Genomic DNA, 24,296 nt, shown 5'->3' with positions numbered 1-24,296 from the left:
GAGGTAAGTAACGTTACAATGAAAAGTCAGAATCTCTGAACTCTTGATGAAGAGCTTCTTCTAACAAAAACTGAGATTGCTCCATTAACTCAGGTCTCAACCTAAACATCAACACACAAAATTCCGTCTGATTAAGAGCTCCATCACCATCAAAACCACCTTCTTTTAAGCATACTCTTAAGATCATCATCACACAAATCTTGAATTCCTAACAAAGCAGAATTCTTCTTGAGAGACTCAAATGTAATGAACCTTTTATCCTTACCATTAATAACTGAATCCCTTTACATAACTCTCCTGTTAAACCATCCCCACCAAGCTATTCAGCCATTATAGGCAAGAAATCATTGAAATTGGATTTTCTTGAAGTAGTAATATCCATTGGAGAGTAGAATTGGTATTGAGAGAAAAAAACTGTTTGAGGAAGAAATGAGCCATGGAAATGCAACTAAGATACAGTTAAAAGTTAGACCGAAAGGTTCGATGTTGTAGGTCTTATATTATCTCATATTATATGATGCTGTTTTTATTAGTCGGTGAAGAAAAAAAATAATATTCTTGAATATGACAAAATGAGGTTGTGAGATTTGTTTTTGCTTTGATAAATTGATGGTTGATGTTGCTCGTGTGTTGATTGTTAAAATTTCTAGTTCCATACCAAGAGCTCGAACCTGAGACATCTGGTTAAAGGAGGAGCAGCTCCATCCTGCATCACATCTTTTGGTGGCGAAGCGCATCCAAGAATTAATTGAACTTTATTTATATGTGATTAAAGTGAAGGCAAAAGTGACTACACTTCAATCATATGTGGTTGCAAAAATGATTGAAATACATGCAAAAATTGGTTGAACCTTAGTAGGCGTTTGGACATGCGATTTAAAACCATGAGATGAAATCAGCGTTTGGACATGCGATTTAAAATCATGGGATGAAATCCAAATCATGGTTTCAAACCATGTCCAAATGGCACTTTAGTCATATATGATTGAAGTGCAAGTAAAGAATGGCTCACTTAAACCATATGTGTCTGCACAAATGCCTGAACTGCAATCATATGTGGCTGAAGTTCAGTCATGTAAGTGTAAGTGACCACCAACTTCAGATAAAATTTGAAATTCCAGACACAAATTTTACCAACTTTAGTTGCTTATGTCTGAAGTCGTGTCCGAAGTGGATAAATTTGGAAAACAAAAAATTGAACTCGACTACAACTTAAATAACGGTCCCAAAATCCGGTATTTGTGCTCTTCGACCCATAATCAGCTTTCGCCGTTAATAACTACCTCAGTCCAGGTGACGCCGTTAATTATCATTAAAATATTTGGACCTATTTTAGATTTCATTTAAGTTTTAGCCTTTTTTGTTTAATGTTTTGCAAATATAACTTTTCACAATTTACTCTTCCGGAAAACATTAAATTTGGATTCTAATATTTGCTCAATCTTACAAACAACAAAATTTAAATTTTAGCCTTATTTTAAAGTATTGAATCAGCTTTCACTGTTAAGTGGGCTGTTAACCATTACCTCCATCCAGGTGACGCCTTTAATAATCACGCCTTTAAAGTATTGAATCAGATCGAAATCTCAATAAGATGATGCATTTAGTAACCATACACAATCAAAATACACAGATCAGATTAAGAGCCCGTTTGGATTGACTTATAAGTTACTTATAAGCTGTTTTCAGCTTTTTTGAGTGTTTGACTTGCCAGCTTAAAGTCATTTTGTGCTTAAAATAAGCTTAAAAAAATAATTGGGCCCATTTGACTTAGCTTATCTAAAGCAGCTTATAAGCTGAAAACAGCTTATAAGCCAAAAAAAAAAGTTAGACTACCTCATCTTATTTTTTTTAGCTTATAAGCTGTTTGGAGCTTATAGGCTTATCCATCCAAACATGCTCCAAGTCTAATAGTAATAGAATTATTAATGATTACTCAATGAACAGAGATGATGCATTTTTCTAACTAAGATTATTTGAAGGCTGAGCAAACTTCTAGGAACTTTCAGTTTATAAACATACTTATCAGGTTTCTTTCTGTTCGTTTTCTGTTCGTTGTAAAAGGCTGACACGTGTTTTCTTTCTGTTCGTTTTCTTTTTAAATTAACTTGTAATTTCTCATATGAAATGCAACATAAAGTTTAGCAATGCTTACTCCAAGAATTGGCCTGAGGTGCTAAATTTTTTCAAAGAGGCGTCCTTTGAGAAAAGGAGAGAATATTGGCATGGATGAGGTTTTTCATCCCAAAGATTCAGTGCAGCCTTGAGTTTAAATGCGTTTCGAGGGTATGCCTTTGTTCTCCCGTACATGCATCTTGCAATTTCCGTCATGTACATACAAATTATATGACTTCAAATGGAATGCAATTAGTCCTTGGGCATTGAAACAGATTTGGGAATCCAAAACTCCATTCAACGTAGCTTGCTATAAGATGGATAGCCCGAAAAACACAACGATCATCGCGGAAGAATTAAATTGTCTCAATGTTGTTTCCTATTTTCCTTTCTCTTTCTCTCGCTTTCTTTCAATCCAATCATTAACTGTATTTTCAATTTTTTGCTTTTTCTCTGCATTAATGTTATTTAATTTCCCCTACTCTTATAACTGTTAAATTACATCAAGTTATTGCTCCCATGGGCAGAACAGATGGCGAGAAGGAAATCTCCAAAGGCAGATGATGTTAGCAGCAGCAGTATATCATATCTGGAGGGAAAGAAACTAGAGAATTTTCCAACACCGTGATATACTAGCAGCAGCAGTATATCACGGTGCGCGTTCGGTTTTTCGGTTCGGTTTTATCAAACTTCGGTTCGGTTATTTCGGTTTTGGTTTTTTTACATTGGACACCAAACACCCAACCAAACTAGTTCGATTCGGTTCGGTTTGTTGAAGTTTCGGTTCGGTTCGGTTTTTCGGTATTTATGCCCAGCCCTAATTGGAAGCGGGATAAGGAGATTTCTTTTAGGGTTTCATTATAAATGTTATTTTAGATATATAATCTTTTTAACTAGATGTCAGTAAAAATAAAACAAGAAATTTATAAACAAAACATATGCTAAGATCTTTTTCTTTATTCAAATTGTATGTGTGTAGGAAATCATTTTTTCAGCGTGATACGAGAGATTTGATTTTGAAATTCATTATAGATGTCATTTCAATTATATGACATTTTTATAGGAGATCATTAATAAAATAACACATGAGATTAGTATAGGAGATTTTTGCGCTTCAATTTTTTCTAGTCAAATTACAAATAGACTTGGGAGATCATTTCCTCAATATAAACAGGAAAGCACCAATTTTTTTTTTTTTTTAAATTCATTATATAACTGGATCACTATGCAAGACGAGAAGCGAAAATTTAGAAGAGAGAATTCATTGCATTTAGACGTTGACTAGGCCTAATTCATAAAGCTCTTTTTGCATAGAAGTTACCTAAAAAGTTTTTTTTTTTCAACTTATGTGATATTATTATTACTTTTTGGAGAATCAAAGAGATTTTTTTTAATCGTATTTATTTATTTATTTATTATTTTGACTTATTAACTTCTATGGCTTGTAGTACATATTATATACCTTCAAATATAAACAACAACATCAACAACATACCCAGTGTAATTCCATAAGTAAGGTTTGAAGAGAGTAGGATGTACGCAGACCTTACTTTTACCTTTTGCGGGATATACCTTCAAATATATACATTTTATTTCAAAACACTTATAAAAATCTACTAGTTTCAAATATGAATGATTAAAAGTAAAACCATCCCCACCTACTTTACTTTTTCAGCCATAAGAGGCAAAAAGTCGTTGAAATTGAAATTTTTTGATGTAGCCACTGAAGAAAGTAAAATTCAACAGAAACAAAATAGAAATGGTCTATTATTCAAAGTTGTTGTTTGGACAATGTACAATGAAAACCAAGAAAAATAGTGTTAAATAAATGGAAGATGTATTTGGAATTGGAACACTTTGGATTATTTTTTTCAGATATCAGTGGTAAAGCTTAACGACCCTCAACGATACTAAGCCTCAGTGATAAACTAGTTTGTATTGGCTATATGAATCCTTATTGCTTTTATTTAAGTTCAACTCATGTCGTCATCATTGTAATTAAAATAGAATAATATTGATCGTGAACAAGTAAAAAAAGAAAAACAACGTATCGAATCAACGTTGTGGTGCAAATCGTTTAGCCCGGTCGCTCCCCAAGATTCTACAGCACTGCCAAACACTTGCACTAGTGGCAGCACTGCAAAACACTTACACTAGTGGCTGGAAGTTTGTAATTTGCACAAACTAAATTGCCCAGAAAGTAGAAGGAAAAGAAGAACTTTGAAGAAGAACAGACTAATTTTGGCTTGTAAATATTTGCTAGTACTAACCATTTCTCATGTGCATGAGACCACTCCTTTTTGCTATCTCTATACCAATTTGATGATATACAATGCAATATAAAGAAGAAGAAAGTTCTTTCGACCACCAATGTGGGAGAAAATACATTTCACATAAGACAAGAATGAATAAAGGAATAGGGACCCACAAGAATAACGAGAGGAAAGAGAATTTATTTATTCTTTGCATTACCAATAGGTTTGTTTCTAACAATCGTTACCTAATAAAGTAAAAACAATAACAAATAAGTTGTAATAATGTTAGAAGTTCTCTAACGAGCCCCAAACGAGGAGAATGTAATTTCATTTGCAGTGCAAGAGTCATCATACTCAGACGACCTAATACAAGTAATTTCAGTTGGTATCATATCTCTCAGAAAACCGGGTTCTTTTGGCTGTGGTAGTGTGCTCTCTCCATTCAACATCAGAACCAGGGCAGACATATTTGGTCTGTCGTCCGGACTCTGCTGGACACATAACAGACTTACATGAATGCACCTCAATATCTCCGACATAGAACTCGTTTCGTACTCAAGCGAGGAATCAACTAATTCGAGGGGTGTCCCTTCTGTCCACATTCTCCATGCCTGAAAAGGGAACAAAGAAAAATCCATATATCAGTAAGTAACTAAGTTCCACACTCATGAATTATTACTATTATTTTTTTGATAACCGTGGTGTCCGAACCGGTTTACGCGCACATCGACTAATTTCACGGGATACCAGCCAACTCCCACCAGTAACAGGTACCAGCTAACTCTATCCACTAACACTAGGATAGATGCGAAGAAATGGCCTAGTGTTTTTGTCTCTATTGAAATTTGAACCTGAGACCTTATGATTCTTAACCTGCTTCATTGACCACTAGGTCTTACCCTTGGGTACCATTCATGAAATATTCAAACAAAGAAGAAACTAGAATTTCAAATCTTACGTATCCAATAAGACCATGATGATGATGATGGAAGCATCGATTCTTCTTTCCGCTTACTATCTCCAACAATAGCAAGCCAAAACTGAAGACATCAGATTTTACTGAGAATAGACCATAGAGCGCGTATTCTGGAGCCATATAGCCACTGCAAATTATCAGCAAGCAAAATTACATGACGGAGATGGATATGTAGTAATGATATGATTTCTGGCCTGTTTAAACAAACTTACAGAGTTCCAGCAACCCTTTCTGTGTTGTCTCCGCATTGATCTCCTTGAAAGATTCTCGCCAAACCAAAGTCTGAAATCTTCGGATTCAGCTCAGAATCAAGCAACACATTACTTGCTTTGAGATCTCTGTGAATAATTCTCAATCTTGAATCCTGGTGAAGGTAGAGAAGACCACGTGCCATTCCACCGATGATCTCAAAGAACTTTGACCAACCCAATTGTGTCCGCCTTGTTTGATCTGTGGAAGTTCAGAGTTAAGTTAGTCCAATTCTTCTAACTTAAATGCACAAGCATATGTAGATTTCCAGCCTCAAGATACAAACCAAAAACAAAAGAGTCCAAGCTCCCATTAGCCATGTATTCATAGACCAACATCTTCTGTTCACTAGCAATGCAACTTCCAACAAGCTTTACAAGATTACGGTGCTGAAGTTTTGCTATCAACTTTACTTCATTTGTGAATTCATTCAATCCTTGCTCAGAACTCTTGGAAAGCCTCTTCACAGCGATTTCCCGTCCATCTACTAGTGTTCCCTGAAAGTTATCAATCACAGAAAGCTCACAGGCAAGGTCCCAAAATTAGGTTATATTATGTTCTTGAGAATTCTTTGTTCCCTTAGAAAACACAAAAGGAATGTCTTAATCCAATGTCTCACCACATACCGACTCCCAAGCCCTTAGGAGAGAGAACAAGAAACCTATGTAGCTCGGACTCTCCAAAAATATTGGCACAACCATGTCGGATGCTTCAAAAATTCACTATTCTGGGAGGATCATACACTCACTCATCGATAACTTTGAAGAGTCCGAGCAACATACCAAGAACTTTCAGATTTGGAAGTTTACCTTGTAAACAGGTCCAAACCCTCCTTCACCAAGCTTGTTGTTAGATGAAAAGTTATCAGTAGCATTAACCATTGTTGCCAATTCAAAGAACGGTAGCTCTTCACTAGTCCAGTTATCTCGTCCGAGTACTATCCCTGACACCAAGAAGGTGGATGTTGGTAAAATATCATTTAAATTAATTGGAATAGGATCCTGGCTTAGAAATATTTAAAAAATAGGCATGTAAATTCCATCAGTAAAGTTCTAGTCCTACTGTGAACCAAACAACCTCATAGAAGAAAGTATTCTGCTGATGATGATATGAACCAACAGCTATAAACAGTCACATCAATGCAAGCAAATAAGTAACAGAGAAAAAGGAAAAAAATTACAAATGCATACGAAGACTTTAAAGACCAAGAGAGTACCAAATTTTTTACAAATGAATTAGCTCTACTGCACACACCTTTAACCTTCGTCTTCCTGCGAGAAAGATAGTAGCGAAAAAGAACCAACCCAAAAAGCACAGCCACGGTGATTAGACTAATTAAGACTGCATTAACGACACGCTTTCCAGCTGTTAAAGAGAAAAATAAGTTAGTATAAGTAACAGATTGACACAAGATCTACGAAAATAAAAGGAAAAAAGAAAAGATCTTTTTACAACATGCACCTTGTTTTGAAGCCTCAATCCGTATATAAAGGTCCTGGCCACCATTTGAAACCTGCCGGATATCAATCAGATTATCGAACCAAAGGGCACATCCACTTCCTTGTCCTCTAATATCTAAATTTGAGTAAGCCATACACGAACAATTTTTCAAGCATGATTCCCTGCACTCTTGAAGATTCATAGTACCACTTACCCAAGATTTAGTAGTATCTGGTAGTTTCAGCTCAGAAAATTTCACAAAAACGTCCTTACTCTCACAGTTAAATTGCTTGCTAAGAATGCATCCCTCCGACCAGTCCATCGAGTTCCAGCTATTTAGTGATTTCGGTTTAAACCCTTCCAAGCATTGACACCTAGGTGAGTCAGTGATTATGCAAACTGAATTCACACCACAAACACCGTAAGTATCACAATAATCATATGGCACTGATAAATAGAGTTTCCAGGCTCGACTAGATTCTGCCCACACATACCGTTGCTGAGAAGAGGTTGCATCATTCAAGATCAACCTTGAAAAGAAAATTTAAAAAAAAATTAAAAAAAATTATAAAAGAAAAAAAGAAAAACCTGCTTAAAAAAAAGATCAACCTTGAAAAGACGGACTTGTTCTTGAGCTGGTAGGTATAGTACACTTCGTCTTCATTAGATATAAAGCTGTAATCATATACCGAATTCACCTTAAAATCAGGGGCTCCACTAAACTGCTCTCCATTCCATGGACCAACACGAAAGTACTTCTCAGAGTCCTTCCACACAATAGACTCTCGAAATTCATGAAGCTCTACCACGTTACTTAGTTCTCCAGGGGAAGGGTCATTTGAGTTCTTCCACGAAGAGAGCTGCCTATTAAGATCCGTTCGTAAATCCCATCCAAGCTTCATTCCAGGTAACAGTGTATCAGAAGGGTAATCAAAGCTCTGCCACAGATAGATTCCCTTCTCGTCGATTACGACAAGATTCCCAGAATCTAAAAGTTGTACAACAGGTGGTTTAGTGGCCTTGAATGAATTTGTTGACCAAATAACACCATCAGTCCTACTGGTAACCTGGATACTTCCCGTGTTGTTTATCGTGAATACTCCAGTGCGATCTTTAATTGGTGTTTTCCTGTTTGCCACCCAAACGATAGTTTTAACGGGGATATTCTTATACCAAATCCCCAAGTACCGGTGCGTTGAACTGCCTGGACTAAAGAAACCCAGTTCAAAAGTTCCCCCTTCAGAAACTAAGATCTCACCATCACTTAGAGATTGAGGTTGATTGATAATGCTATGGGACACTGCACGTATTCTCCCCACTAAACAGAGTAAACAAGCACAATAGGAAATCTCAATAAGATGATGCATTTAGTAACCATACACAATCAAAATACGCAGACTATATTAAGTCTAATAGTAATAGAATTATTAATGATTACTCAATGAACATAGATGATGCTTTTTTCTCACTAAGATTATTTGAAGGCTGAGCAAACCTATAGGACCTTTCAGTTTATAAACTTACTTATGATGTTACTGGATTATGTTATCATAAAATGTGTGGTTCCTGCAACTGACAGCTATCAATTTATTCAACCAGCAGTTTATTCTTGACCGGCAAGTCGATGTTTGAATAGAAAATCACATTTCCACAACTTTGACCTTCATCTTTACTTCCATGGATAGTCACTAGTGAGATCATCCATTGATTCTATGTCGTCCAAGTTCTACCAGTATTCGACAAGCTAAAAAATAAATGCAAATTGACACGCGATACTTGTAATCTATGTTGCTCGGACTCATAAAAAATATCGACGGGTGCGTGTTGGACATGATGTTAGGTGTATTTATACACTTTTCCGCCATCTTTTACCCATATTTATACTGTATTTTAGGGCTAAATGCATTAAATACACCTAACATCTATTAACTATGTGATATGGGAATAATTTGTGCTTTATTGTGGGCGCCAAAAACTTGTTGCGTCCAAACGCACATGCAAGTATACGTAGTCGTACAAGTAATATAATGATTTTAGAAATTGGATATCGAACCCACAGAGAGTTATGATTAATCGTCAACTAAATTAAACTATCCAAATTATCTATACAAGAGATGAAATTCGAAGATTATGATTATAAACTAATTGAAGATAAAAGAGACAAATAGTGAACTTCAACAAAGAAAGAGCGGATTTTTATATTATCAATGAGACGAATGTTCCAGGGTTGCGGTTGGTTCACCAATCCTGTTGAGTTTTCGAACTATTTCCCTTTAATCCGAATTATCGACGATTGCTAATTTACCGGATTATTAACTCTCGTAATATTCTCCCGAACTACTATTCGCCTATTCAAAACAATTCGCCGCCTATATTCCTATGGAACTGACTTGTTAAGAACGCAATTCATTTATGGTATTTAATTGAACGCGGTGACTAGGTATATTCCTATCCTAGCCACAAATCCTAGTCCAACTGTAGGAATAATCAGATCACGCCCTCTTTAATCCTTCTCTAATCTAACAACATCTTTCCCAAGCATGTATATTAGATAGTCGATAAAACCTAACTGTTGGCCAAACAATCAAGCAATTATGAATAGAATTAAAGAAACAATCAAACTCAACAACTCATATTAGGATAAGAAATAATCACCAAACATCAATAATCATGGTTTACCACAACCCTAGAACGAGAAGTTTAGCTCCACATAGACATGGAGGAAAAGCAACAAATCATTCAAAGAAAATATACAAACTAGTAATAAGGAGAAGAAAAGATAAAACCCAATAATCTCCGGCCTCCACGGCGGCTCCTACTCTTTCTAGGTCAAAAGTCCTCTATTCTAATGTAAAAATAGTTATTTATAAGCTAGGGCAAATATGAGATAAGTGGGCCCAATCCCGATTAACTTAGGAGAATTGACGCCTCTTGTGATTTGGTCATGCGTCGCATGGCCATCGCATGCCTATGTCTGTGCATCCGCTGTGCTCCGCACAGCCAATGCATAAAAGGTCTGAGAATCAGAAAGGGGTATTTTGTGCGCTGGGTGTGCGACGCACAACCAATGCATGAGACCCTTCAGTGGTCGTATTTTGCCTTCAAGTGTTGCAACCTCCTTCTGCTCACTCGTCCAACCCGCACTGCCTCAGAATCAGCCAGAATTGCTCGGATTACCCTTCATTGGTCCTTGTTGTACCCAAAAGACTTCAACGTGACCTTCTTTTCTTTTTCCTCTTCTTCAATTTTGCTCCAAATCTCTTCATCTTCGCACTGTAGCATTTTCAACTTAAACCACCTAGTTTCCACAATAAAGCACAAATTAGTCGCATATCACATAGTTAATAGATGTTAGGTGTATTTAATGCATTTAGCTCTAAAATATAGTGTAAATATGGGTAAAAGATGGCGGAAAAGTGTATAAATACACCTAACATCAGGACACTCCAAAAGTAGTGCATTTTTGGAGAATCCGATACGAGTGCGGCAACAAAAGTGAAGAGTCCGCTCAACTTAGCTTGTAATTACTCATAAGAAGAAGGAGTAGCAGCAGCATTGAAAGAAAGAAAGATTTTATATTGTGCATTTCCAGAAATAACAATAACTACGCCTCAATCTCAAACAAGTTTAGGTCGGCTATATGAATCCCAAGTTCTTCATTTAAGCTAAATTTATAAGGACCCATTTGGCCATGAGAATTATTCACTTTTTTCCGGATTAATTTTTCACCTTATTTCAAAATGAAAATTCCAAATTCAACTTGAAGTTGGATTGCAAATTTGAAAAACAGCTTATAACCTTTTTTCCAACTCCATCTTCATAATAACAAATAAAGTGCAAATATAACCAAACACAACTCCAACTTCAAAAATTACTCCAACTTTAAAAATTCCAAATAAAGTGATAAATATTTGGAATCTATGGCCAAACACCTACCAAGTTTCAGCTCAAATTCATCGAACAGTGCGCTTCATTGGTAGAGACAGAACTGAATAAACAAACTGTTTCTTCATAGATACAACTTTCTGTATATATTTTTGCAATGTATTACATGTATACATTAGAGGTAAGTAACGTTACAATGAAAGGTCAGAATCTCTGAACTCTTGATGAAGAGCTTCTTCGAACAAAAACTGAGATTGCTCCATTAACTCAGGTCTCAACCTAAACATCAACACACAAAATTCCGTCTGATTAAGAGCTCCATCACCATCAAAATCACCTTCTTTAAGCATACTCTTAAGATCATCATCACTCAAATCTTGAATTCCTAACAAAGCAGAATTCTTCTGGAGAGACTCAAATGTAATGAACCTTTTATACTTACCATTAATAATTGAAACCCTTTACATAACTCTCCTGTTAAACCATCCCCACCAAGCTTTTCAGCCATTATAGGCAAGACATCATTGAAATTGGATTTTCTTGAAGTAGTAGTATCCATTGGAGAGTAGAATTTGTATTGAGAGAAGAAAACGGGTTTGAGGAAGAAATGAGCCATGGGAATGCAACTAAGATACAGTTAAAAGTTAGACCGAAAGGTTTTTAATAACTGAGAAGAACATGATGTTGTAGGTCTTATGTTATCTTATATTATATGATATCGTTTTTATTAGTCGGTGAAGAAAAAAATTAAGATTCTTGAATATGACAAAATGAGGTTGTGAGATTTGTTGTTGCTTTGATAAATTGATGGTTGATGTTGCTCGTGTGTTGAATTGGTAAAAAAATTTAGTTTCATACCAAGGGCTCGAAACTGGGACCTCTGGTTAAGGGAGAAGCAGCTCCATCCCGCATCACATCTTTTGGTGGCGAAGCACATGCAAGAATTAATTGAACTTTATTTATAGGTAATTAAATGAAGGCAAAAGTGACTACACTTCAATCATATGTAGTTGCAAAAATGATTGAAATACATGCAAAAATTGGTTGAACCTTAGTAGGCGTTTGGACATGCGATTTGAAATCATGAGATGAAATCAGCGTTTGGACATGCGATTTCATCTCATGGTTTCAAACCATGGGATGAAATCCAAATCATTCAAATGATTTGGGGTTTCAAATCATGATTTCAAACCATGTCCAAACGGCACGTTAGTCATATATGATTGAAGTGCAAGTAAAGAATGGCTCACTTAAACCATATGTGTCTGCACAAATGCCTGAAGTGCAATCATATGTGGCTGAAGTTCAGTCATGTAAGTGTAAGTGACCACCAACTTCATATAAAATTTGAAATTCGAGACACAAATTTTACCAACTTCAGTTGCTTATGTCTGAAGTCGTGTCCGAAGTGGATAAATTTGGAAAAAAAAAATTGAACTCGACTACAACTTAAACAACGGTCCCAAAATCCGGTAATTGTGCTCTTCGACCCATAATCAGCTTTCGCCGTTAAGTGGGCCGTTAATAACTACCTCCGTCCAGGTGACGCCGTTAATTATCATTAAAAATTTTGGACCTGTTTTAGATTTCATTTAAGTTTTTGCCTTTTTTGTTTAATGTTTTGCAAATATAACTTTTCACAAATTACTCTTCCGGAAAACATTAAATTTGGATTCTAATATTTCCTCAATCTTACAAACAACAAAATTTAAATTTTAGCCTTATTTTAAAGTATTGAATCAGCTTTCACTGTTAAGTAGGCTGTTAACCATTACCTCCATCCAGGTGACGCCTTTAATAATCACGCCTTTAAAGTATTGAATCAGATCGAAATCTCAATAAGATGATGCATTTAGTAACCATACACAATCAAAATACACAGATCAGATTAAGTCTAATAGTAATAGAATTATTAATGATTACTCAATGAACAGAGATGATGCATTTTTCTCACTAAGATTATTTGAAGGCTGAGCAAACTTCTAGGAACTTTCAGTTTATAAACATACTCATCGGGTTGCTGGATTATTTTATCATAAAATATGTTATTTATTCAACCAGCAGTTTATTCTTGACCGGCATGTCGATGTTTGAATAGAAAATCACATTTCCACAACTTTGACCTTCATCTTTACTTGCATGGATAATGACCCATTGACTCTATGTTCATCCAAGTTCTACCTGCATTCGAGAAGCTAAGAAATAAATGTAAATTGACACACGATACTTGTAAATTGTAATTACTCATAAGAAGAAGCAGTAGCAGCAGCAGCATTGAAAGAAAGAAAGATTTTATGTTGTGCATTGCCAGAAATAACAACTACGCCTCAATCTCAAACTAATTTGGGTTGGCTATATGAATCTCAAGTGCTTCATTTAAGCTGAATTTATAAGGAGCCGTTTGGCCATGAGAATTATTCACTTTTTTCCGGATTAATTCTTCACCTTACTTGAAAATGAAAATTCCAAATCCAACTTGAAGTTGGATTGCAAATTTGGAAAACAGCTTATAACCTGTTTTCCTACTCCATTTTCATAATTCCAAATAATGTGCTCTCTTCTCTTTGCGAAAAGTATAACCAAACACCTACCAAGTTTCAGCTTAGAATTCATCAAACACTGAGCTTTGGATATTGAATGGTTAAATTCTTCGGGAAAAAAAGAAAAATAGGACTCATTGTCAGAGACAGTGAACATAACTGAATAAACAAACTGTTTCTTCATAGATACAACTTTCTGTATATGTTTGTGCAATGTATTACATTAAAAAAAAAAAAAAACATGTATTACATTAAAGGTAAGTATAAAAGACAAAAGTTACAATGAAAAGTCAGAATCTTTGAGCTCTTGATGAAGAGCTTCTTCTAACAAAAAGTGAGATTGCTTCATTAACTCAGGACTCAATCCAAACATCAACACACAAAATTCCATCTGAGTAAGAGCTCCATCATCATCAAAATCACCTTCTTTTAGCATACTCTTAAGATCATCATCACTCAAATCTTGCAGTCCTAACAAACCAGGATTCTTCTTGAGAGACTCAAATGCAAGGACCCTTTTATCCTTATCCATTAATAACTGAAACCCTTTACATAACTCGCCTATTAAACCATCGCCAAAAACCCCGTCTTCCATGAACGAACAATGCATGTGGAATTTGATTGAACAGTTTCACACAAATTATCTTCACCATCTTCATCGTTTGTATCAAAGAAAAGAGGGAAACAAAAGCTGATTTCCTTAGCCTTAATTGGGCTTATACAAGGCATTGGGCCTCCTATGGGAATACAAGTTACAGGACAACCACGGCCCAGTCATTTGTTTCCCAGCAGCCCAATTCCCAAATACAAGTCATGTTCTATATCAGATTTTAATACCTCCTAGTAAATATTGTACTTAGATTTCCGAGAAAAGGGCATAAATGGTCCCTTAACTATGCACTTAACGGTTTTGGTCCTTTAAGTTTGCCATAAGTTAATAAAAATGATCTCTTAACTATGAGGGTTGGTTAAAAATAGTTCCTTAAGTATGCACTTAACAGTTTTGGTCCTTTAAGTTCGCCAAAAGCTAACAGTTTTAGTCTCCGACAAAATATTCATCGAACTCTATTTGTTAGATTTGACGAGAACTATGAAAAAAAAGAAAAAAATTAGCGAGAACTCACATCTACAGGTACACATTATTAAAGAAACAATCAAATACCTCGGGACAAAATCGACGGACATCAGTCGGTTATAGAAAAAAAATCGAGAAAAGACCTACAGACTTGATAATGTCAGAAATAGTGTCTCGGAACACAAAGACCGACTGACTCTGTAAATTAAAATCGAGAGAGTCCATCGGCTAAGTAAACTACACTAGACTCGTTTTTACTGAAAAGTCGATAAAAATAAATACTTCCAGTGTAGTGATTCTTTTTTTTTAAAAAAAATAGTTTCCGCACATTTTTCCTCAATAACCGATGGACTTCCGTTGGTTTTCGTAAAAAACAATAAAAATTTAAAAATGGTGTCCCTCGATTTTATTCATTGGTTTCTGTCCATCGTTTTTTTCGCTTGTTTTTAGTAGTGACAACTTTTTTAGTTTCTGATATTTCTAATTTATTTCTAAAGTCTAGTGTATTTTACTTAGCCGATGGATTCCCTCGGTTTTAATCGACAGAGTCCGTCGGTGTTTGTGTTCCGAGGCACTATTTTCTGACATCATCAAGTCTGTTTCTTTTTCCTCGATTTTTTCCTATAACCTACTGACGTCCGTGGGTTTTGTCCCGAGGTATTTGACCGTTTCTTTAATAATGTGTACCTCTAAATGTGAGTTCTCGCTAATTTTTCCTTTTTGATTCATAGTTCTTATCAAATCTAATAAACAGAGCTCGATGAATATTTTATCGGAGACTAAAACTGTTAACTTTTGGCGAACTTAAAGGACCAAAACTGTTAAGTGCATACTTAAGGGACTATTTTTAACCAACCATCATAGTTAATGGACCATTTTTGTTAACTTGTGGCAAATTTAAAGGACCAAAACCGTTAAGTGCATAGTTAAGGGACTATTTTGAACCTACTCACATAGTTAAGGGACCATTTATGTCTTTTCTCTTAGATCTCCTTTTATATCCTTGTACATTGTTGAAGAATAATTCTTGTTAGACCACAGCCAATGATGTATAGGACAGTTGTGTAGTTAATTTTAGGGATAGAATTTTCCTTTATTCTTTTGGCTTGTATGTATGCACGGATCAAAACCGAGGAAATACACAAGACTACAAGCCATAGAAAGTAAAATTGGAGTGAAAAAATAGAAATGGTCTACAATTTGAAGTGGGAGGGGGTTTTTTTTTTGGGGGGGGGGGGGGGGGGGGCTGATTTTTTAAAGTAAGGTTGAAGAATGAAAATGATTTTCAGTAGAAAAAATTATTCAAACATGATGCATCAATCACATCATGTTGAATGAGGAATAAACTGGTTAACCTTTTCTATTATTAAGTCCATCCTAACTTCAAAAGTAGTAATTCAAAGGGGAAAATAACTATTATGTCTTAGCAGTAGAGATTCAAACACTTATCCAGAGGATTCATGTCAACTATTCCTTCTGCTTATCATTTACTCTCTCCGGTCCAAAATGGATTAAGTAATTCACTTACTCCAAAAATTAAAAGGTGTATTGATCATAATATTCTTAATTAAGTGGGGTTTTGAAACTATGACAAACATTAAATTTGTTCATTGAATTAAGAATGCGTTAAAGATAAATTTGAAAAATAAATAAATTACTTTCTTGATAAACTAAAACCTTAATTATTTTGGACCAACTTTTAGAGGCTAAATCCTCAATTATTTTGGACCGGAAAGAGTACTTTCTTATTGGACAATGCACAACTAAAACCAAGAACGATAGTGGTAGATAAATGGATGATGTATTTAGAATTGGAATACACTTGGGATTTTTTTTTTTCAGGGATCAGTGGTCAGCTTATCGAGCCCAGCAACAACTACTATGCCTCAGTGCCAAACAAGTTGGGATCGACTACATAAATCCTTCATTTACGCTCAACTCATGTCATCATAATTACCAAATAAAGTAAAAGTGAAAAATAAGTTTTAACAATGTTAGAAGTTCTCTAACGAGCCCCGAATGAGGAAAATGTAATTTCATTTGCAGCGCAAGAGTCATACTCAGACCTGATAGAAGTAATTTCACTTGGTATCACATCTCTCAGAAAACCGGGTTCTTTCGGCTGTGCTAGTGTACTCTCTCCATTCAACATCAGAACCACAGATAACATATCTGGTCTGTCGTTCGGACTCTGCTGGACACATAATAGACTTACATGAATGCACCTCAATATCTCCGACATAGAACTTGAGTCGTCCTCAAACGAGAAATCAACTAATTCGAGGGGTGTCCCTTCCGTCCACATTCTCCATGCCTGAAAAGGGAACAAAGAAAAATCCATATGTAAGTATGTAACGAAGTTCCCCACTTATGAACTATTATTGTTTTTTTTTTTAATAATTGTGGTGTCCGGACCAGCTTGCATGCACCTCAACTATTTTTACGGGATACCTGCCACCTCCACCAGCAACAGGTACCGGGTAACTCTGTCTACCAACGCTAGGACAAATGGAAAGAAATCACCTAGAGTATTTTGTCTCTGCTAGGATTTGAACCTGAGACCTCATGATTCTCAACTCACTTCATTGACCACTAGGCCACACCCTTGGATGCCACTCATGAATTATTCAAACAAAGAAGAAACTGGAATTTCAAATCTTACGTATCCTATAAGACCGTGATGATCATGTGGATGACGGAAGCATCGATTCTTCTTTCCGCTTACTATCTCCAATAATAGCAAACCGAAACTGAAGACATCAGATTTTACTGAAAATAGACCATAGAGCGCATATTCTGGAGCCATATAACCACTGCAAATAATCAGCTAATAAAATTATAAGACGGAGATGGATATGTAGTGATATAATCTATGGCATGTTTAAACTTACAAAGTTCCAACAACCCTTTCTGTGTTGTCTCCGCACTGATCTCCTTGAAAGGTCCTCGCCAAACCAAAGTCTGAAATCTTCGGATTCAGCTCAACATCAAGCAACACATTACTTGCTTTGAGATCTCTGTGAATAATTCTCAATCTTGAATCCTGGTGAAGGTAGAGAAGACCACGTGCAATTCCACCGATAATCTGAAAGAACTTTGACCAGCCCAATTGTTCCCGCCTTGTTTGATCTGGAAGTTCAGAGTTAAGTTAGTCCAATTCTCTTACATGACAAGCATATGTAGATTTTCAGCAGCTCTTCTCTAAATATACAAACCAAAAACAAAAGAGTCCAAGCTTCCGTTAGCCATGTATTCATAGATCAACATCTTCTCTTCACCATCAATACAACTTCCAACGAGCTTTACAAGATTTCGGTGCTGGAGTTTCGCTATCAGCTTTACTTCATTTTTGAATTCATTTAATCCTTGTCCAGAACTCTTGGAAAGCCTCTTCACAGCAATTTCCCGTCCATCTACTAGTGTTCCCTGAAAGTTACAAACCAAATAAAGCTCATACGCAGAATAATAGCCTATTTGGCCAAGCTTTTGGAAAGCTAAAAGTGCTAATTATGGAAAATTAAGCTATTTGGACAAGTTTTTAAAGAAATAAGTGCTTTTGAGTAGTAATAGAAGCTGTTTTGCAGAAACTAAAAAAAGTAGCTTTTCCCAAAAGCACTTATAAAACATTCACCAAGCTCAAAATACTGCTAATAATAGCAAAAGTGTTTTTAAAATGTTTAGTCAAACACAAACTGCTACTCTCCAAAAGTACTTATCCGAAAAGCACTCATGAAAAAAAAAATACTTTTTCAAATAAGCAGATTTTGAAAGCTTGGCCAAACGGGCTATAAATGTCATATAAGGTAGGAAGAAAGTCAAATGCAACGAGTATTTGGAAATGAAAGAAGGAAGAACTACCCACAGAGATTCCGTGAAGGGACAGTGAGAGTACTTCTAATCTTTCTTTGTCTTAGCAAACCAATGACATGCTAATGAATAGTCCAACTACACAATCAACTCTCTCTTCCCGAGTATATGCACGTGAACTACCAAAAAAAATTCATGCATTTGTGGGTCCTCTTCGCGATAAGGGGAGCTACAATATTAGATGTGAGATCAAACGAATTCAGTATTTTTACTTAGATCATATATTTATATTAGGAAATTCATTAAATATGTATAAATATTTAATTGTGAACCCAATAACTAGAACAAGCTATGAGTTCGATGATAAATTCAGAACACATAAACTTCAAACCCCGATTCCACCTCGTTAATCACCAGCTTCTCTTTTGTTCTCATGCCTGATTCCAACCCCTAAGAATCTCATCCACACTCCACTCTCTCCTTTTTTCTCATTCTTCTATTTTCTTTCCCTGCATTCTCTTCATTCCTAAATACATTCAAGTCCATCTTAAAAAGTTGTGAGCTTTAACAATGTTTCTTTGGCCATACTCAATTTTTCTTCTTCTTTTGATTATGCTCACTCCAAAACTTAAAAGAGAGCACTAGCTAACCTAATTTATGTTTCGACTAGGAGAACACCACTAATTTCTCAATCCGATGTCTCACACATACCGACTCCCAAGCCCTTCAGAGAGAGAACAAGAAACCTATGTTGCTCAGACTCTCGAAAAATGTTGGCGCACCCGATCGGATCCTCAAAAAATTCACTTTTTTTGGAGGATCCGACACGCACCCCTCGATATTGTTTTAAGAGTCCGAGCAACATAGCTGCCATATTTCTCTTGATACCATGCTTTTCACTTTGCTAGTTGTTGTCACATCCATGTCTTTTCTTTCGAGCCGAGGGTCTATCGGAACAACCTCTGTACCCCATAAAGGTAGAGATAAAGTCTGAGTACATTCTACCCTCCTCAGACCCCACTTGTGGGACCACACTGGGTACGTCGTTGTTGTTGTTGTTGTTGTAGTAGTAGTAGTAGTCCGAGCAACATAGCAAGAAGTTCAAGGCCTAATGCTACCAACCAAAATATTCAAATTTAGAAGTTTACCTTGTAAACAGGTCCAAACCCTCCTTCACCAAGCTTGTTGTTAAATGAAAAGTTATCAGTAGCATTAACAATTGTTGCCAAGTCAAAAAACAGTAGCTCCGTGTCTTCTTTTGGGCCTTCACTGGTCGAGTTATCTTGTCCGCGTACTATCCCTGATACCAAAAAGGTGGATGTTGGTAAATATAATTCAAATTATTTGGAAAAGGATCATGGCTTAGGAATATTAAAAAATAAGCATGTAAAGTCCATCATTAAAGTTCTTGTATAAACCAGTTTGTTTAAAAAAACATAGTGCTGAATTAGCTCAACTGAACACACCTCTAACCTTCGTCTTCCTCCCATAAAGATAGTAGCAGAAGAGAACCAATCCAAAAACCACAGCCCCAATGATTAGACTAATCAAGATTCCATTAACCACACGCCTTCCAGCTGTTAAAGAGAAACATAAGTTAGTATAATAACGGGATTGACACAACACTCAAAAGTGTGGCCTAGTGGTCAATGAAGTGGATTGAGAACCATGAGGTCTCAAGTTCAAATCTCAGTCAACACAAAAACACTAGGTGATTTCTTTCCTCTGTCCTAGCCTTGGTGGACAGAGTTACTTGATACATGTTGCTGGTGGCAGGCATCCCATGGATTTAGTTGAGTTGCAAGCAACTTATCCCGGACACCACGGTTATCCAAGAAACCAAAAACAGATTGACACGAGATCTACGAAAGAAAAAGGAAAAAGACATTTTTAACAATACGCACCCTGTTTTGAAGCCTCAATCCGTATATAGAGGTACTGGCCACCATTTGGAACCTGCCGAATATCAATCAGATCATGGAACCAAAGGACACATCCAATTCCCTGTCCTCTAAAATTTGAGTTTGAGTAAGCCATACACGAACAATTTTTCAAGCATGCTTCCCTGCAATCTTTAATATCCATAGTACCATTTACCCAAGAGTTGGCAGTATCCGGTAGTTTCAATTGAGAAAATCTGACGAACACATCCTTACTCTGGCAGCTCAATGGCTTGCTGAGAGTGCATCCCCCCGACCAGTCCACTGAATTCCATTTTTCTGGTGATTTTGGTTTAAAACCTTCCAAGCATTGACAAACAGGTGAGTCACTGATTGCACAAACTCCGTTCGCACCACAAAGGCGATAAGTATCACAATAATCACGTGGCACTGATGCATAAAGCTTCCAAGCTTGATCGGCTTCTACCCACACATACCGCTGTCGAGAAGAGCTTGTATCATTCAGGACCAACCTTGAAATGACAGCCTTGTTTTTCAGTTGGTAGGTGTAGTACACTTCATCTTTGTTAGATATAAAGTTGTAATCGAATACCGGATTCACCCTTAATTCAGGAGCACCACTAAATCGCTCTCCAGTCCACGGACCACCGCGGAAGTAAATTCTGGAGCCCTTCCGTATAACTGCCTGGGGATATTCATGGAGCTCTATGCCAGTACTTAATTCTCCAGGGGAGGGGTCATCTGAGTTCCTCCACGAAGAGAGTCGCCTATCAAGACCCGTTCGTAAATCCCATCCAAGCTTCATTCCAGGTAATAGTGTATCAGATGGGTAATCAAAGCTCTGCCACAAGTAGACATCCGAGTTACTGCCCTTCTCGTCACTTACGACAAGATTCCCAGAATCCAAAAGCCGTAAAGCAGGTGCTTTAACAACCTTGAATGAATTAGTTGACCAAATAACACCACTAGTCCTACTGGAAACCACGATACTGCCTGTGCTGTTAATCGTTAGTTCTCCACCAAGATCTTTAATTGGGATTTTCCTGTTCGCCACCCAAACGACAGTTCTGACGGAAATATTCTTATACCAAATGCCCAAGTACCGGTGCGTTGAACTGCCTGGACTAAAGAAACCCAGCTCAAAAGTTCCCCCTTGAGAAACTAAACTCTCACCATCACTTATAGATTGAGATTGACTGATGCTATGGGACACTGCACATGTTCTCCCCATTAAACAGAGTAAACAAGCACAATAGGAAATAAACCAAAGAACTTCCATAAGATGATGCATTTAGCTAGCTAATAATAGAGTCTATTTCCCATCAAGATACACAGATTCGAATAAGTCTACTAGTAACAGAATTGTTAATGATTACTCAATGAGCATAAGTGATGCATTCTTCTCACTAAGACTATTAGAAGGCTGAGCAAACTTCTAGGAACTTTCAGTTTATAAACTTACTTATGAGATTACTGGAGAATTTATCAAAATGTGTGGTCTTTACTTCCATGGATAGTGACTAGGGAGATATTGACTCACTGACTCTAAATTTTTCCAATTCTAATAGTATTACACACGCTGAGAAATAAATGCCATCGGTGAGAGAATAGCCACTAGACGGTAAAATAAAATATCACAGATCTTTGTGGGATCATTTTATAGTGAGGCTGTTTCTGAAAGACTCTTAGCTCAAGAGAAAACATGATGAGAAAAAGTCAGATAAGCACAAATAGCTCAAAGCAATATGAAAATGCAACTAATGAAAGAGAAAAAGTGAGGAAAAAAAAGCAGTGACTACCACAGATAAATAAGATAGTCGAAGTACAAGAAACAACATATAGTAGCAAGAATCAAAGGACAATAAACTGTAGATCAAAACTGTGACTACTAGTATGAAGGGATATGCGGGACAACCTACTAAGATGCGGTTGATCGTAGATGAGTGAGGTTTAATTTTGTAGTACATTATAAATGTTATTTTAGTTATATGATACTATTTTTTTTTTTATAGTAAACGGTAAAATAAAATATAACAGGTCTTTGTGGGACGGGTCTTTGTGGGATCAATGTCATTTAAACTGCATGTGGGCATAGTAGATATCTGGAACTTTGTGGGACAGGTCTTTGTGGGACGGGTCTTTCATTTGAGACTATTAGAAGGCTGAGCAAACTTCTAGGAACTTTCAGTTTATAAACTTACTTTTCAGATTACTGGAGAATTTATCATAAAATGTGTGGTCTTTACTTCCATGGATAGTGACTAGTGATATATTGACTCACTGACTCTAAATTTGTTCCAATTCTACCAGTATTAGACACGCTGAGAAATAAATGCCACAGGTAAAATAAAACATCACAGGTCTTTGTGGGATCATTTTCATTTAAACTGTATGTGGGCATAGTAGATATTTTCTCGAATTTAGTGGTTGATTGGAAGTGGGATAAGGAGATTTCGTTTAGGGGTTCAGTACAAATGTTATTTTAAATATATAATCTTTTTAATTAGATGTTAGTAAAAATAAAACAAGAAAGTTATAATTAAACAAAACATATACTAAGATCTTTGCATGATCTTTTTCTTTATTCAAATTGTATGTGTGTAGGAAATCATTTTTTCGGCGTGATACGAGAGATTTGATTTTGAAATCCATCACAAATGTCATTTTAATTATATGACATTTTCATAGGAGATCATTAATAAAATAACACATGACATCTGTATCGGAGACTTTTGCAGGTCTTCTTTTTTTAGTCAAATTACAAATGGACTTGGGAGATCATTTCCTCGATATAAACCGAAAAGCACCATTTTTTTTTTAATTTCATTATATAATCTGGATCACAATGCAAGACTATAACAAGCAAGGGCGGACCTAGCGTATTACGAGAGGTGCCACGTGCCCCCGATAACTTTGAAAAAAACTCTTTATATATATGTGTATCTACCTTAAATATCTATCATATATTTAAAAAGACCCCTCAAGCATATCTGCTGAAGTGGTCCATTTGATCTGCGTGCCCTTAGGCCCTTGTTCTCTGCCACACAACTCGAACCCGAGTTCGAACTTAGGCTGCAGGATTTATTTTGCATTTTCGTTTTTAGTTGATAATTATATATTATTAAAAGTGAGAAGCTCCTTAGTTGAAAGTTAGATTACGATAATACCCTTTAAATGTTAAAAGGCCAATTTGCCCTTTACCAAAAAGTAAATTACCTCTTATTAAAAAAGACTAATTAATGATATCCTAAGCTTATTACTAATTGAAATCCCATTAAATGATAAATTATGGCCTCAGCCTTTGGTGGAAGTACCGAACTGTCAATCTATAGGTAATATAAAGCTAAGCATAGACAAGGTGATGCGGCACCTCTCTATGGCCTCCATTAACATTTATCTTTTTTCTCCTTTTTTTGGCATTTCTTCTATTATTCTTCACCTATGTGCTATTAAAAAAAGAGTTAAAATCACTTAAAAGAATTCGTCAATCAATATTTACGTTACTAACTTTTCCATTTGCTCCATATTAACTATCATTTATTGTGTTTCACTCCTATCATTCAATCTACCTATTTAACAAATAACAACCAAGAAAATCTATACTAATTAAATAAATTGAATGGAGTAATAAAGAAAAATATAAGCACAACATCTTTAAGGCTCAAAGAGCCGTTTGATTTCCCTGGAAATTAAAGCCCACGTATAATGAATTAATAATACAAAAAACAGTTTTTGCCCATTAATTTGGAAAATTGAAACGCTCCACCTTCTTTTCATTTGATTATTATGAAATTTAAAAGAGTTCTTCACCAATAAACCTTGGGCTCCTATATATATACACACATACAATCTTATCTTTCACCTTGCTTTGCTATGTGTAAGCGGATTTTATTTATGCCTTTTTGTTTTCAGTTAATTATTGAACGTATAGATATTTTTGTTTTTCTTATAGGTGCAAGGATGAACATACTCGTGCTAGCATTTTTAAATTCAGCAATTCACATTTCATATGCTATAATTGTGCTACCATGACCAGCCACTTGATCAAATGCT

The 24,296-nt window shown here is 36.0% G+C and overlaps 1 protein-coding gene and 1 pseudogene across 4 annotated transcripts; both read right to left on the bottom strand.

The window, feature by feature from the left end:
- Positions 1 to 4,553: 4,553 nt before the first annotated feature.
- LOC132628503 (G-type lectin S-receptor-like serine/threonine-protein kinase At4g27290) lies at positions 4,554 to 21,754 on the bottom strand. 4 transcript variants are annotated; one of them, XM_060344290.1, is made up of 8 exons: positions 7,645 to 8,538; positions 7,051 to 7,565; positions 6,850 to 6,960; positions 6,405 to 6,538; positions 5,882 to 6,092; positions 5,559 to 5,796; positions 5,329 to 5,473; positions 4,554 to 4,981 (listed from the first exon to the last, which is right to left on the bottom strand). In XM_060344290.1, exons 1-8 carry the CDS (start codon positions 8,400 to 8,402, stop codon positions 4,667 to 4,669), a joined length of 2,427 nt encoding a protein of 808 aa, XP_060200273.1. In that variant the 5' UTR covers positions 8,403 to 8,538; the 3' UTR covers positions 4,554 to 4,666. The 4 variants fall into 4 exon arrangements, with proteins under 4 accessions (XP_060200273.1, XP_060200277.1, XP_060200267.1 ...); XM_060344294.1 differs by having other exon boundaries at positions 7,057 to 7,565; XM_060344284.1 differs by lacking the exons at positions 5,559 to 5,796; positions 5,882 to 6,092; positions 6,405 to 6,538; ... (1 more) ...; positions 7,051 to 7,565; positions 7,645 to 8,538 and adding exons at positions 17,427 to 17,664; positions 17,751 to 17,961; positions 19,491 to 19,642; positions 19,809 to 19,919; positions 20,247 to 21,735.
- On the bottom strand, positions 11,000 to 11,642 carry LOC132628566 (calcium-binding protein PBP1-like; annotated as a pseudogene).
- Positions 21,755 to 24,296: the final 2,542 nt, after the last annotated feature.

This window comes from Lycium barbarum, chromosome 1, assembly GCF_019175385.1.
Source record: "Lycium barbarum isolate Lr01 chromosome 1, ASM1917538v2, whole genome shotgun sequence".
NCBI lineage: Eukaryota > Viridiplantae > Streptophyta > Magnoliopsida > Solanales > Solanaceae > Lycium > Lycium barbarum.
The sequence above is the reverse complement of the archived record's forward strand: the minus strand, read 5'-3'. Positions and strand labels throughout refer to the sequence as shown.

What these genes read in the sequence shown, in the direction of transcription:
- LOC132628503 (XM_060344288.1), bottom strand. Translation starts at nt 21,534, where the DNA reads ATGCATCATCTTATGGAAGTTCTTTGGTTTATTTCCTATTGTGCTTGT. An exon ending in GAGGAAGACGAAGGTTAGAG is followed by an intron (nt 19,643 to 19,808) that starts GTGTGTTCAGTT and finishes TTTTGGTATCAG; the next exon opens with GGATAGTACGCGGACAAGAT. An exon ending in GGTTTGGACCTGTTTACAAG is followed by an intron (nt 17,962 to 19,490) that starts GTAAACTTCTAA and finishes TGTAACTTTCAG; the next exon opens with GGAACACTAGTAGATGGACG.